The 15,277-nt window shown below is 36.4% G+C and overlaps 3 protein-coding genes across 4 annotated transcripts; all 3 read right to left on the bottom strand.

Moving 5' to 3' along the window:
* Positions 1–208: 208 nt before the first annotated feature.
* On the bottom strand, positions 209–1,231 carry LOC140786954 (uncharacterized). Its single transcript, XM_073135677.1, has one exon. It carries the CDS (start codon positions 1,147–1,149, stop codon positions 412–414), a length of 738 nt encoding a protein of 245 aa, XP_072991778.1. The 5' UTR covers positions 1,150–1,231; the 3' UTR covers positions 209–411.
* Positions 1,232–6,565: 5,334 nt separating this feature from the next.
* LOC140785662 (uncharacterized) lies at positions 6,566–10,455 on the bottom strand. Of its 2 annotated transcripts, none has more exons than XM_073133620.1 (6): positions 9,858–10,455; positions 8,848–9,083; positions 8,517–8,775; positions 7,373–7,552; positions 7,138–7,293; positions 6,566–7,037 (listed from the first exon to the last, which is right to left on the bottom strand). In XM_073133620.1, exons 1-6 carry the CDS (start codon positions 9,885–9,887, stop codon positions 6,864–6,866), a joined length of 1,035 nt encoding a protein of 344 aa, XP_072989721.1. In that variant the 5' UTR covers positions 9,888–10,455; the 3' UTR covers positions 6,566–6,863. The 2 variants fall into 2 exon arrangements, with proteins under 2 accessions (XP_072989721.1, XP_072989722.1); XM_073133621.1 differs by lacking the exon at positions 9,858–10,455 and adding an exon at positions 9,465–9,817.
* Positions 10,456–11,675: 1,220 nt separating this feature from the next.
* Positions 11,676–14,789, bottom strand: LOC140785866 (probable inactive heme oxygenase 2, chloroplastic). Its single transcript, XM_073133948.1, has 4 exons — positions 14,324–14,789; positions 13,787–14,010; positions 12,212–12,319; positions 11,676–12,111 (listed from the first exon to the last, which is right to left on the bottom strand). The coding sequence occupies exons 1-4, from the start codon at positions 14,754–14,756 to the stop codon at positions 12,019–12,021; spliced, it is 858 nt and encodes a 285-aa protein (XP_072990049.1). The 5' UTR covers positions 14,757–14,789; the 3' UTR covers positions 11,676–12,018.
* Between the last annotated feature and the right edge of the window lie 488 nt (positions 14,790–15,277).

Raw genomic sequence — 15,277 nt, 5'->3', positions numbered from 1 at the left:
CCCCAGGAGGACTAGTAAGAACAAAATTAGGTGCACATCAACGACTAAGACATAGATATAATCCATATGAAAAATATTTTGGAATCCTTTTCCATCTCATAATGGCATCCAAAGAGTCTAATCCTCTGAACTTGATCTAAACTATACCAAAGCATTATTATTATTATTTTTTGGACACCAACCATGTAGAATATATTGTTGCAATCTATCTCAAACACTCCTTCCTTTCTTTTCTTTTTCTTTTCTTTCTCTCTTTACGTATAACAATTTACAGCTTATCTCCAACCAGATCTATAGTATATATTAAAAAGAATAAAAATAAAAAATAGATCTATAATCACAAACCTAGTAAAGAAATTAAACAATGGATTGCTATATATATATATATATATATACTCCCTTAACATGCAATTAGCTGCCACGGTTGTTCAATCTTCTAGTTATGCTATGTATTGCCGGGTTGAAACGCAGGTAGCCGAACAAACTATTCCGGTGGAAGGGCAACGGAGTTCTCTTCTTCATCTCCTCCGCCGCCGCGCGGTTCGCCGTGTAATGCATCTCATGCATCCTCCTCATGGACCTATTACCACTATCTTGATCACTAATACTATTTTTCACACTTGATGAAATGATATACTTCCTTAACGTATCTTTACTCCCTTCTGATGCACTCCTGAACAAGAACAAGTCCTTCAACTTCCATTTCTTGCTTCCACTTCCTTTATTAGATCCTTCTCCTCTCATAGGAGAGAGTGATCTCGACTCCCTCCTACTTCTAGAAGAAGTGGTAGAGACAGAAGTGAGAGGCCTCCCTCTCTCTCTTTGCGATTCCATGTTAGGCTTCAACGGCTTGATCTTCCCACCCTCGAAGAGCTCATCGGCGGCGGCGACGGCGACGGCGGCGGAAGGCGTAAAATTGAAAGCGAAGTCCAACTCCTTCGCGTTGGAGGAGGAGAATATTTCTCCACGCATGGCGCCGGCGGCAGCGGCGCGTGTTGGGCTCGTCGGCGCGCTTGAGTAGTAGTAGCGGTGGTACTCGGAAGGGTCGCCGAAGGGCTTCGGGCTCGGCGGCGCGATCATGAGGGCCGAATTGTAATTGCCACCGAAGTGGAAGTCTTGCTCTTGAGCCATTTGCACCACCACCTCCATATCGATCCTTCTCGCTACTACTCTTCTCTTCTTAATTATAACTCTTTGATTGTCTTTCTTTTCCAAACATACGACATCGATTTCTACTACCTGAGGAAGGTAGGAGGAAGGTGAGGTTTCGTATACCAACTCTCTTTATCAATAGTTATAGCCACCTTTTAGATATCTTAGTACGTGAATACCATCTGATATCCAATAGGGCCATCCCACGTACCCCCGTTGTCCGACGTTCCTGCGACTTGGGCTGCGGAGGATCACCATGCACGTGGGATATTAACATACCGTACAAAAGAGGGGTCGTTGGCCGCAAACTTATACTACTTGCATAATTAGCCACATCTATTAGTTTCCAAATTAATTTTTTCTCAATAATTTATTTAGACGAAGAGATTAAAAAAAAATTAACTCCAAAGAGATTTTAAAAAAAGATAGACAAATATTAGTTCCCATAGTGATTGATGGTGGTCTATTTAATCACCTTGACAAAGTTGTACTCTTTTTTTTTAATTATTTATAAGTTTGAATGTTAAATATGTGCTAGGCGAAGGGTCAATCCTTTCTAGATACAGAGACAATTAGGTTCCACCGAGTTTTTACCTTCCTAGTTTATGCTTTACGCCATATACAATTGCTCCGAACTAAATATCACAGAGATCTGCTCCAATCTGTTCTATTCCTCCAAACTAATTGCACTGCTAAGCCATCAACCAAATCGAGCTAAGTCACCAAACCACAAAATAATTTCTTTACAATATTATTTAAAGTTGGAGTTGAATCTATAACTTTCTTGGTCATACAAAATGTACATATTTTTACTCCATTAGAATTGGTTGGTAAACAAATTGTACTCGTGACACACAAAAAAAAAAAAGTAATCACGTTGAATTAATTGTTCATTGGAATTAGTCATCTTTGAGAATTATTTTATTTATTTTCTGTCTGCTAGTATTTTATTATTATTAGTATTATTTTTCCTATGGATAGAACTTCTTGATTTGACCTTTATCTAGATAAGCTTTTTTGAAAGCTTTGGATGAAAGGAATAAAGTAAACATGTTGAAAGGATTGAAATTAATTCCTCAGGAGTGGCGAGAGGAATTAAATGGGCCATTGATTTGTGGTTCAACTAATTAATTAGGTTGCTTTCAGGATGGTGACATAGTGTGACCAACATGCGTGCAATAATCTAAGGAACAAAATTATTAGAGAAACACCCTTGTACATATGATGCTGGCATGATGATCTGTTCTACATAGTTTTGATGATGATATGAAAGAAATTAAAGACCCTAGATTTTTAGAGTTTTTGTCTAAGTTTTTTTAGGGTCTTATGTACAAAACTAGTTGCGTTTCAAAATTGTTGTCTTGATTAGTAATTTTTAAATATAAGTCGATGATTATTTGATCAATTGACTTATATAATAAAAAATTTAGAATCACGAAATTTTTTTTTATTTATATAAAATCCTTTTCGAGTTCAATAGTTTCCATATAAATATGAAAAATAACATTCCCTTAAACTTGGGCAAAGTATTTAAGTGATCTTGACATTTTTATAAATTCTAGATCCGATTAATGACTTATATTTAAATTTTATCTACTGAGGATGATACCTTGGGCTATGCTTTTATCAGAATTTAATTTTGAGTCTCTTAATGGTGATAGAGAATTACCGGTGGATTTTATCTTTAAATTCTGAAGACAAACTAGTCAACATTTTTATTTTTCCTTTGAGAATCGATCAAATGATTTCTTTTGTTTGCTAATTTCTCATTATCATACCTATTAATTAAAGAAGTTAGATCCCCCTTTATCCCATTAATAAATAGTATTATCTTCAATCTTCAACCTCTCTCTTTTAATCATAAGATATAATTGGGCATGGCAATGGAGAAATTAGGCATGCTATGTGTAGGTAGAGGAAATGATTCCTTTTTTTTTAAACTCAGACTACACTCCAAAACTTTTATATTAAACATTTAAAAAAGACCCAAAAAGCATTAGAACGTGCATGCATTAACCAATGCTTTAATTAATTCGTATAATTAAGAGCTTATTAACTAAGTCACGAGCCCCCCCTCTCCAACCATTGACATGTGTCCAACTCCTAATACCAATAAACATTATATAAGGAGAAAAGATTTAGGTTAACCTGATCACTTATTAATTATTTCTCTTTCTTTTGGAGGTAATGTTGTATACTTTTAATCATTTCAAGAATGACTGGGAGGATGTAGTTATGGTACTTTAATTTCATTCCACGTGTGGATTAAAGATCCAAACAACTAGCTTTATATTGGTTGCTAAGTTATTCTTTAATTAATTCTACACACGCACATATATATACTTATTTGGGATCGAGGCAAGTAGAATGTGGTAATGATAGGCTCGAAAGTGACATGAGTGAACTCCCAGGAAGCTCCTCAGGTTGAGGAACTTAACTTAATTTTCTTAGAGAGAGAGAGAGAGAGAGAGATGTTAATTAAATTAATTACCAGAAGAGAAGTAGATCATATATATTATACATGTAGATAATAACTAATAATATGATAGAACTAACATTTGTGTATATATATACTCATCTATGTGGAGAATACGTACGTAATATGAGAAAAATGATAACTGGAAAAAAGAAGAAAAACTATAAGATCGACCATAAACTACAAGATAAGTGCTAGATAGCATTCATTAGATGGAATCACATCTTCAAATTCAATAAGGAATAATGAAACCATTACTTCAAATTTCAATAAGAATTAAACTGAGAGATACACGTTATGTACAATAAATTCAAACATCAAAGGCAAACTTAGTTGCCATACGTACTAAGTGCACTCTGGAGAGTGAATTCAGGATAAATTAATGCCTTATCTCCTTGTTAGTGAGGGCATGGCCGGCACCGGGGCTGTGTCCCGGTGTCGTAGGCCGGACGTCCTTAACGCCTATCACCGGGGCGCCGTCGCCATTTTCTACCGAAGGCGACAGCGAGCCTTCTACCATATTTTCTTCCATTAAAGGCCTTCCATGAGAAGCAAGAATTTGAGAGACAACAATAAGAACAGTCAGAAGAGCACACATTTTACGAGAGTAGTTCTGCTTAGTTGCCATAGGAGACATCTACAAGAGATAGCTACAGAGAGAGAGAGAGAGAGAGAGAGAGAGAGAGAGAGAGAGAGAGAGAGAGGGAGGGATAGAATTAGTGATCAAAGGAATAAAAGAGGAGATTTGCAAAGGGGAAGATACTCGCATGCTCTCTACTCTTCTTGGCTATTTATACTACTCATCTCTCTACTCTAATTGTTAGTATTTAACTATACATCTGGCGTGCAATTAATAGAATAATAAACTCCCTGGAATCTGTAAAGAGAAAACAAAATAATAAAGCATAAACAATATTAACTAAACTCTCTCTTTTTATATATATATATATGCATGCATGAACCATGCAACCACCACTGCATCTTGATCAATTAATTAGCTAGCTAAGGACCACTCACTTTGCCAAGATCATGAATCTAAGGACTCCCATTTAATTAATACTTAAACCGTTATTTGGTAGTTATAGTGGCCTTCTAGCCCGTAATATGCCAATTAACCTTGATCGATCATAAACAAATTAAAGAGCAAGCATTATCTATATAAAGAAAAGATCAACAATTCGATGCATATATACCAGTAAATTGTTGAATTAAACTTGACAGACATCTGAACTACTATGAAACTAAACATCAACAACAGCTGGTTATATGCATGCAGTCCAAAACTTTCACTGCCAGAATCAATATTGGACTAAGTTCGCCATGGCAACTTTTGTCTTTCCCTCAAACCTTATTTGTGGGCTGGTAGTATATTCTTGAGTTTGATCCCAGATCCAAAGTTTTAAAATATTTTTCCAAAGTTGAGGGGCTTCAAGTACAAAGTTGCACATGAGGGACCCTTTAAATTAGAGTCCAAGTTGCATGACCTTAGGATGACCCCTTAGGGCACCCACTGTGACCCCCCCCACCCAAAACCTAATATTTAGGGCTCCTGTGTCCTTGCCCACTTAGCTTAGTTAAACTGTATTAATTGAACGGTTCCTGTAAGAGCTTAGCATGGTTATGGCTGCCAAATGCCAAAGCTACTTTCCAGCCAAAAGCCATCTGTTCAAAGAGACCAACATCCCAAGAATGGTACTTTTTCTAAGATTATAATTTGTATGTGATAATCTAACCAAGACAATACAACAAAGATTCCCCCACTTGAGTCCCTTGGCTAGGGAAAGAGATAGTTTTGATTAATATATATGATTAAAATAGCATTAGTATTGTACCTTCAAAACAAAAGAGTTAATGCTAACTATATATTGACTGTAAAAAGCTGCAAAGCTACTGAAAAAAAAAAGTGGGAAATCTACAGACAACTTGGCATTGGTGTAGATTATTACTAAAAGGGTTTGCATTAGTTTATAGTTGTACTAAGAGCATGTTATAAAGTATGAGAGAATCCCCTCGCATGGGGGGGAGTTCTAAGATGGAATCTCTATATTCGTTACTTTGCAAATTGGAATCCACTGAGAGTTGTGTAAGTGCACATGTAATTGTGCAGCTATGCTATGTTTTTGGTGGTGTTGTTAATTAAGTGATAACTTTATTAAGTATATGAGATTATTTTTGTAGTATTTTTTAGTTGACATTGAATCTTATTGCGATCGATATAGTGATATATATATATATAATACGCTATTAATTCATACTTTATTTATAAAATTCTTAAGAATAACAATCTAACATCCCATTTGAATGTAAATTTCAGCATAATGGGTTGTTGGCAGGTTGTGATTGGCTGTGAACAAGCTAAAAGTTGATTTTTTTATATTATTATTCAAGAGCCGGAAAACTAGAGCCTAGTTATAGGCCCGACATAAAACCAACCATTCTTAGAAATAGATTTACTTAGGCCCCACCAAACTCTAGTTAACATTATTAAGCTGTCTAGTTTAGACTTCAAATTGCATATATCGTCAAACTATTATTTTACATTATTTTGAGTTACTAATATAAGCCATCATATCCGCTGAGTCATCAATCTAGTTAAATCATGTCATCAAATCAAACTAATAAACTATTAAATAATTTTCTCTATAATAATTGTTTATTGTTAGAGGATCTCTACAATCTCCTTAGGTGAAGAAAGTATCGATCAACTTCGGTATAGTTTGATCGGTAAAAGTTTAAAGTGAATGAAGCCGGAGCCAACCATGTAGTGCCAAGTACCCGAAGTAAGAATTTCCAACATCCAGAAGCATTTTAAACCGCTATGGGCCAAATTGGATTATTTGGGCCCAAATATACCCCACTTTAGTGGGCTCCGTGGGCCAAGAGAAATAAAACTAGAGAGCTCTGAAGCAAACAAGCTACAGAAGTGCATTTTAAAAATGAGAAAAAAAGAGAGGAGATTTTCTATATTTCACTAACAAAATTATCAATAGTACAATGTGAAAAATTGGAGATAAGGAAATCAAACTTGAGAACAGCGGCAAAATTATAAGTATATCTAAACTTTCACTTCACTAATAGCTTATAGGAATCAAACAACAACAACTGAGCTCTGTAAATAAATAAATTTTTCTGCGATGAGAAAACTCCACCGCCACCGCCGCCGCCGCCACCGCCACCGCCACGGTGAGAAAAACTTTGACAAGAGCTATATACACAAATTTTTTGTGGTCCAATGCTACATTCTATAGTCAGAATCTAAGAAACCCTCATATTGAGTACCGTTAAGAGCATTGTATACTTCACCCCAGTTTTCGATTTGTTCTGACAATGGCATTGTATGTATCTTTACGTGACGGCTAATTAGCTTTCTCTTGGGTACTCCAAGAAAATCCTGGACATCCATAAGCTTCTGCATGAAAACAAAGTAAGATGATCATGGCAAGTGTTCATAAGAGATTCTGTGAGAAATGACTCCCCAGAGAGTCAAGATAAAGTTGTAGAGAGCTCACTGTTCTGTTGTTGATGAGATCCTCATAGTAGATAACAATGTGCCGGATGTTCTTTAGATTTTCTAGAGCACTAGCAGTGTAGTGGTCTGCATGCTGTAGTTTTGGAACCAACGATGTCACATTGAGTTTGGGTTTGTATCTTGCAAGTACAGCAGCCTGCAAAATGTTAGATTTTAAGTCCCAGGATTCCACCAAAATTATGTAACCTGAATCTGAGAAAGATGCGAGATATGACCTCGTCTTTGGAGTGGACATGAGCTTTATGTCTCCCATTTAATTGTTTATGATCTCGATCATGATTGTTTGCTAGTAGGGAAACCAACTGGCGAAGTAGGTTTCTTCTGAAGAGAAACACCGCAGAGACTCCTCTCTGATTGAAGTAGTCAACTATGTCAGCATGATTTGCTACCAGACCCTGAAAGATTCATAGCCAAAATAAGATATTAAACCAATTGCCATGCCTCTCAACAGTCAACACCACCAACTTATGGACCATACACATGAAATGCGGTGTTGATATTGCCTTAAGTAGTCATATTCTAACTCACAAAAGAGAAGCAGTATTGAATTGATGGGCTAGTATATGCAATCTATATGGACCAAAGTGCAGTACCAATCCATATACATATTGTATATATGGTACTCCATACTCGTCCGTAGATCAGCCAGCATAGAATCAATACTGGTGAACAACACAACATTTGGGTTTGTCTTGATGCACAGCAAACCAGGATGTAACTGTCAATTTGCTAGCAGTACTCATAGGACCTCTGAAGCAGAATTTAATATTCTTGCAGGCAGCATATTCTTGTCAGAGATGCAACTCATCTCTAACATTGTAGTCATATTCCCTAGAGAATATTTGTGACAATAATTTACGTGCACAAAACCTATTAAGAGTATAGAAAGTCTTCTATTCAAGCAGTCGTGAAACACATGTTAGCTTTCTTCTATTACTAACTGCTACACAAATGCATTCTCTTACAGAGTCTAAGGGCTACAGAACTAAGATTAAGACAACCAAAGTCAAGAAAAGGAAACATTTCATAGACCAAGGTGGCTTATTACCCATTCTGCAACAATTTAAAGTACAGGATAATTCTTATTTCCTTATCTGATTAAGCATCCATTTAAAGCCAACAGCAGCTGTACATTCATCTTTTGAAGAATTGCTGTACCAATCCAGCAGTTGTGAAATGGATGTTGTGTTAAGACTTAAGAGTACAGAAAGTCCTCTATACAAGCAGTTGTGAAACACATGTTGTTTAGCTTTCTACTATTGCTAACTGCTACATAAATGCTTTCTCTTACTACAGAATTAAGAAGATTAAGACAATCAAATTTGAGAAAAGTACAGTATAATTCTTTTAAATCCTTACCTGATTAAGCATCCATTTAAAGCCGACAGCAGCTGTACACTCATTTTTTGAAGCACTGCTGAACCAATCCAAATTGTAAAGTTTATCCAATGTCTTCGTGATAGCAGATATGTTACTTCTTCTTTCCTTCGCAGAAAAGATCTCACCATTAGAACTAATGTTGATATGACTGTTCAACAGCGTTTCAAACCATCCACTTCCGGACCTCTGCGTTGAGATAATAGCGAAGTACCGAACCGGTGTGCATGCACATTCATCCCTGCAAGCTAAAATGGTTATTAAGCAATTATTCTTCTAAGGCTACAATTAGTATAATCTCTAATTCACTGACCTGCTATAAGTTGTTGGTTTTGGAAAATGCACATAAGGAATCTCGGATTGAGGAATACGTGGTTTATGACAAGATTGGTCTGCTAGTTCAATCTTCATCACTCTGGCACTGCTGTTATTTCCTACTTGCTTCAGACAAACCGAGCAAATATAAATCCCACAAATCATTGCTGTGGCTGAGAAGATCATCCTCAAAGCAAGTAGTGATTTTTTTGGAGGCCTTATAATAAGAGTATCCTGTGAAACCAAATGTCAATGTTGTAGTTAGTATAACCAAATGCACATACTCTTTGAGATCATATGCACGAAGAGGGTACAAAGATGAACACAATAGAATCATTAATCCAAAGCAGGAAAAATTAGAAGCAAGCAGAAACATTACATATCATCCAATAAAAATGACTTGTCTTATGTTTCATTGAGAATTAAAATAAATAAATTTATATGTATATATATAAAGGAATAACCATGTAAAAAGCAAAGAACTGAATCAGCCAAGATGAGAAATGGGAAGTGGAAAGCGAACTCCCCAGGAAAGTACATGCGTGGAGCCATGGATTACATTTATTGCTGCTTATTAAGACTACATTGTATTTATATATGAAAGGAGCAACTCACCTAGATTACATTAAGTAGGTACATACAAACATTAGGGGGATTCATTGTCTTGGAAGTCTGCCGTTCCGTAACATAAATAAGGGATGCCTCAAACCATGGTACTGATCTGGACTGATCTGGGGCAGCAACTTGGAGAAGAATAAGACTAACTCAAAGGAACTCTTGGGAAATATTCAAGCAAACAAAACTAGGGGAAGATCAAAGAAAGGGAACAATACAAGTACACAAACCCAAGAGAAAGAGAGGGGGAAAACCTTCCACCAACAAATCATAGAGAACAAAATCCCAAATTTTTCTTGCCCATTTAATGTGAAACGAACATCTAGTTACAGAGATGGCGAAAGAGATTAAATGAGACAAAGATCGAAATAAAAAGAGGATAAAAGAAACCACCTTGTTGAAGAAACAGCAGTCTTCTGCCATTTTTCCCCCCTCTTTCTTAGGCCTTTCTTCTATTCTTCAAGGAAAAGGGTATTGAAATAAAAACTTCCTTTCTCCCTCCTTTTTTCTTCTTTAAAATACAACCAAAATGGTGTAGCTTTTAGAAAGGGGGTAGAAGACAAAAGGATCAAAACCCACAGCTGGATCGGTCTCTTCCCTTCACATCCACCCGCACTCGTGAGCTCCCATCATTACTATGGATACCCACCTCTTCTCCACAACCTCTTGCCTCACTTGGGTCTCTCTCTGATCCCAAATAAATGCTCGTTTCCTGAATCAAAATCCCACCTTTCCTTCTCCTCTCTCTCTCTCTCTCTCCCTCTCTCTCTCTCTCTCTCTCTCTCTCTCTCTCTCTCTGTGGAGCTCCTCGAAATATTCACGGGACTACACCTGTCTCAATGGTGAGATGGGCAGAGGACAAGTCGCAAAGAAGGCGCCTTGGTAGCCGGCCAAGATAGAGCCAGTAGCAGAGACGAAAATTTCTAGAAAATGGTGGCGTTTGCAAAGCTATAATACATATATATATATAAATATATAAAGGATATAAATAAATGAGCATTGGATCATTCCATTTTCTAAATGGACTTTTCTGATTTGGATCCGATGAAAATGAATAATTTTTTTGACAAGGGCTTCTTCTAATGAAAGAGAGAGAGAGAGCATGATGACGAATAGAGGAGGCTGCATAATGTAGCGTGTTGGCGTTCATAATTTTCACATGACTTGGTGATTGCCTTCAAATTCTAACGAATATTTTGTGACTTCAAATCACTGGACCACAAGAAGCTATAATATTTTTTTTTGCCAGATTATGATACCTTCTTCCGTACTTATACGTATCAAAATAATATCACAAGCACACATTAATTAACATTCTTTGGAATAGATTTTGGTGCCAATGGGATAAAAAAATTAAAAGAATTTTACGAGAACCGAAGAGATTGAGGTAAAATAGTATGCATTAAGACTAAGATGCCGGCGTGTTTCCACTTAATTATAGTCTAATGTCGATTTATGAATTTAAAATGTCAAAATCGAAATCCATGATAAGGTCAAAGTCAAACGTTTGACCTCGTGTGCTGCAATACCCGACTTCCCGCGATATGGAGTCTCGTGGGAACCACCAAACTTTGGAAGCATGCGCCATGACGTGGCACAAGCGCAGTATCGCTTGTAATTATCCAGATCAGCTCCGTCCATCTCAGATCAGACGGTGGAAGTTGCTTTGATGGCTTCCCCTCTTTCCTTGATTCTTAAGCCTAATCCTTTAATCCAGGCCCCATTGATATAATAATCATACTTTATAAGTATAATCTCCATTATACTAGTTTAAAATTAATAGTTTATTTTATCAAGGTAGTACTGTCTGAAATTAATAATCAGTAAGTCTAAATTGTTCAACTACTCAGTTCATCAGTCATGATGAAAAATATATCATCTATATATATATATATTATTTTTTTTATTTTTTTTTCAAGCTGATGTAAGGGAAAAATATAGATATAAATACTTTCTGAATCTGAGACACGGTCACACGGCGTTATGCGTGCAGCGGACGAAGGCATGTCATGACCTTATTGGGATCATTGAGATTATTTATTTGGAACACCTAATGCAGTGATAGTGTTAGTTTACACATCACAATCAGATGATGATATTAGGAAGCTGTTTGATTGCAGCACGAAAGAAAAAAAATCGAACCTTGTTGCAGAAGTGATACCCTACAAATAATGAAGGGGGGAAAAAAATTGAAGCTAAAGTTTGTCTGAATTAGCCAATTTTTTAGACTTTATTCTCTCCATCAATGAAGAATATGTCTGAAAACTCTCAATTTGATGACAGCACCCAAAAGAAGACAAATAAGCTAACACTTCAGATCCCAGCATTATTACATACAAGGAATACAGGACGCAATCAGTGGTTGTCTGGAAAGTAACCAATCAAAGGACATTAGACAACTAACATCTGAAGATTCTGGTGCTAACCAGATAGGTACGAAGCTGGTTCACATCATCTTGTTAGCTGCAATGTTATGTAGCCAATTTGACCCTCCAAGGTTATAGCTTGTTCCATCTGGAAGAAAGTATTACAGGGGATGATATTATCAGAATAGCTATAAAATGATTAAGCGGATGATCTGCCCTGAAAACCGAAATGATTTTGCTGCTTCTCTTAGGCACTTGTTCTTCTCTTCTCGAGTCCAATGCTGCAAAATTAGATTTCCAACCAAATAAAGATCATTTGATGTTTCATCAACTACACTGTAAAATTAGCCAATCCAGCAATCTATAATATGCTACTTTTACCTCTCCAAGCTTGTTGAGCTTCTCTCTTACATCCTTTAGCAGCAGTTGTACATCGCTGTCCCATTTGTAGAATTCAAGTTCCTTTCCTTCGAGAAGCTTCCCGCACACCTAATTACCAGGTAAATTAGAGTGCATGTCAGGATCTTCAGACAGGTAGCAGAGACATCCTTTGTGTTTCTATAATGTTGTCTTGGTGTAGAAGATTTAATGAGTGCAGACATGATAAAAGGATAAAAGCATTCTATAAGAATCATGGAACTTTAAATGTGGTCATGCAAGATGGGACCATTATAACATCCCTTTGTTTCTATTGTTCTAGATGTCTAGTTGTCCTTATTCTCTTAGAAATGAAGTCAGCCTCAATAAGTCATAAATAAAGATTTTGAACAAGTACTTAACTTTGAATTTCCCAGTTTCTTCTGTGCAAACGAAGATTCGATTTCTAAATGTCAATATAAAGGACTTACATCATCAATGGTTAAACTAATTCCCTATACATGAGAACCACAAACTTTGAACTTTTTTTAAGATACAGTGCTACAAATTTATCTGTGCAAGTTAAATCAGAATGATAAGTACTAATCTGCTGAATATCTATTTGTGGATGATAATAAAAAAAAATTCACATTCATAATTTAACAAGCTTGACAAAAAGATATTTTTCGTCGTTCCTGTTTGGCTGGGTGCCCCTGGAAATGGGCCGAGGCAGCAGAGAGGATGGGTTGTGCCGTTGAGCGATCAAACAAGACTACACAGGATGGTGGGAGCTCTTTTATAAATATGCTGTCTTAGAAACTTGTGAGCTCATTGTCAAGTCCCAAGCTCTCAACAGTGTAATTATTATACTATTTTATAATGTCAAGAAATCTTACAAATTGATGAAACAACAAAATTTTATAGGACCCCTTGAATCCTAGTAAACTACTCTGATTCAGTGTTTTAATTTTTCTGTTTTGCCTGTTCTTTCGGTTTGACTCCTAAAGAGACAAGAGTCCGAATAAAAGGAAACTAAAATAATGACACGGAAAAAGTAGAATGTAAAAAAGATGGATGAGGCATTAAATGGAAGTAGGATCAAAATTTGTCTTATTTCCATACTTTCATTCTGAAACATGATATATAGAAATTTAAAGATTAAAAATATTATTAAATGCAATTTATAGTCCAAGTACGACTATTATAAAGTACATGATAGATTAATGAAAAGTCTCATATCTAGGCTAAATAAATCTTATGTAAAAAACTGATCTACAAACTACTTTTCTTTTGGTCCTTAACAAAACAATTTGCAGCTTCTCAAAGCTATAAATCCCACATAAAATTCACAAGCTATTTTCCAGAGTTCCAATAAAAGAAAACATCAGACATCAGATTATATATTGTGTTCAATAAGTCATTGCAGCTGAATTTTCAAAATGAACATGATATCATTTTCTTCACAATCTTCGCCTTTCATCCGATGAATGAAGTTCACATCTATTCATCTTAAATTTTAAAATGATCCCAAGTCCCAAGACCACAATACATGAATGAACTTGTCAAATTTTTAAGCATATCGAGATTTAGTTAGAGTACCTTGCGACCTATTCCGAGACCACCAGTCACATGTGCAAAATAGATATTGTAGAAATGGCAAAGGAAGGATGGGGCACTGCTCTCCGCCAGTTCCTTAAGATAACTGGCATAAGTGACTCCAGGAGAACTTGGTTCTGGAATTACTATCTCTTGCTGTTTGAACCATTCCAAATCATTCGAAAGGCTAGTCGACCGCTCCAGACCCGTTTTCCTGAAGTACACATCTGAAGGAACAATGCACGAAACATAGTTCAAGAGCATGTCTTCAAATTAACACTAACATCTATATAACCCTCTTCTTAGTGAGAGTTCATGACACTTATTTCAATAAACAGCTGCGAGTTTTACATTAAGCATGGAAAGCAGGTTACTTTATTGGCAATGAGCAATAATTAGAAACCAGTCTGCGGATGTAGCATTCCTTGAAAGATGATTTGTTTAAGCAAATTTAGCAAATTTAAACAATAAATTAAACACTTTTGGGGAAAAATAAGAGAAATTATCCTAGAAAGAGATGAAACTAAGGAGGGCTCTCACAGGCGACATCGCTTGACTCATCGACAATGCGTTCGAGGGTATCGAAGACGAGCTTGCTATCCACCAAATACTTGACGAACCCTTCCATGCTCGGTCGCCACGCGTCCTCCAATTCCTCTCCCTTATTCTCCTCCTCCTCCTCTCTCCCGCGGCCATTCGAGCTGTTTCGGAGCCTCATGGCGACGAATCGCATCTCCTCGACGATGCCCTCGTTTTCCCCAGGGTAGGGTTTGCGGTACCTCTTCCGCTTCCTCACGACGGGACCAGTGGGAGTAGTGGTGATAGTAGGAGGAGGAGAAGAAGAAGAAGATGAAGAGAGAGCAAAGGAACGAGTAAACTTATAGGGGTTAGACGGGAGATTGGGCTTTGGAAAGAGTTGGAATTTGGAGGGGAAGGGGGTAAAAGGAGGGGCTGCTGCTATGCAGGGTACCATTGTTTTGTTTTTGGAGGGGAAGGAATTGGAAGATTTGTTCTTATACCTTCTTTTTTTTCTTTTTTTAATTGCTAGAAAGTAAATTTAATGAAGTGCCTCAAGTTGAAAAAGAATGTGAATATATATAATTGATTTATTTTGGTTCAAATCTCAATCATTTTATAATTTTTCAAATGTAGTAGTTTCTAAATACTCTGATTTTAACTTGACTGGAACAAAGCAATTATAATCTGACATAAAATAGCTCAATTGATACATTTTCCTAGAGAAACTGGTAACACACACAAAGACATTTGCATAAAAGAAAAAAAAAATCTAAATAGTAAGATAGAGACCTCTTATGTAAATCATACAAGTGTACATCTACCCTAAAAATAAATACACCTGATTTTTAAGAGGCTAACCTTACTATTACCGAAGTTTAATGAGCTTTTTAGTACAAATGCTCCCATCTACAACCTCTATATATATTGACATCCAATCTGCTATTCCTGCAATGAAGGAATTCAGCTGTGAAATTA

This window comes from Typha latifolia, chromosome 4 (genome assembly GCF_019914945.1).
Source record: "Typha latifolia isolate L0001 chromosome 4, TyphaL0001v2, whole genome shotgun sequence".
NCBI lineage: Eukaryota > Viridiplantae > Streptophyta > Magnoliopsida > Poales > Typhaceae > Typha > Typha latifolia.
The sequence above is the reverse complement of the archived record's forward strand: the minus strand, read 5'-3'. Positions and strand labels throughout refer to the sequence as shown.

Excerpts from the sequence above, each read along its gene's own strand:
- LOC140785866 (XM_073133948.1), bottom strand. The coding sequence starts at position 14,756 with ATGGTACCCTGCATAGCAGCAGCCCCTCCTTTTACCCCCTTCCCCTCC. Across the intron at positions 14,011-14,323 it reads TGAGTCAAGCGATGTCGCCT|ATGTGTACTTCAGGAAAACG; the intron begins GTGAGAGCCCTC and ends TTGTTCCTTCAG. Across the intron at positions 12,112-12,211 it reads AGCTCAACAAGCTTGGAGAG|CATTGGACTCGAGAAGAGAA; the intron begins GTAAAAGTAGCA and ends CTAATTTTGCAG.
- LOC140785662 (XM_073133620.1), bottom strand. The coding sequence starts at position 9,887 with ATGGCAGAAGACTGCTGTTTCTTCAACAAG. Across the intron at positions 9,084-9,857 it reads ACTGCTGTTTCTTCAACAAG|GATACTCTTATTATAAGGCC; the intron begins GTGGTTTCTTTT and ends TTGGTTTCACAG. Across the intron at positions 7,294-7,372 it reads ATGTCCACTCCAAAGACGAG|GCTGCTGTACTTGCAAGATA; the intron begins GTCATATCTCGC and ends AACATTTTGCAG.
- LOC140786954 (XM_073135677.1), bottom strand. The coding sequence starts at position 1,149 with ATGGAGGTGGTGGTGCAAATGGCTCAAGAGCAAGACTTCCACTTCGGT.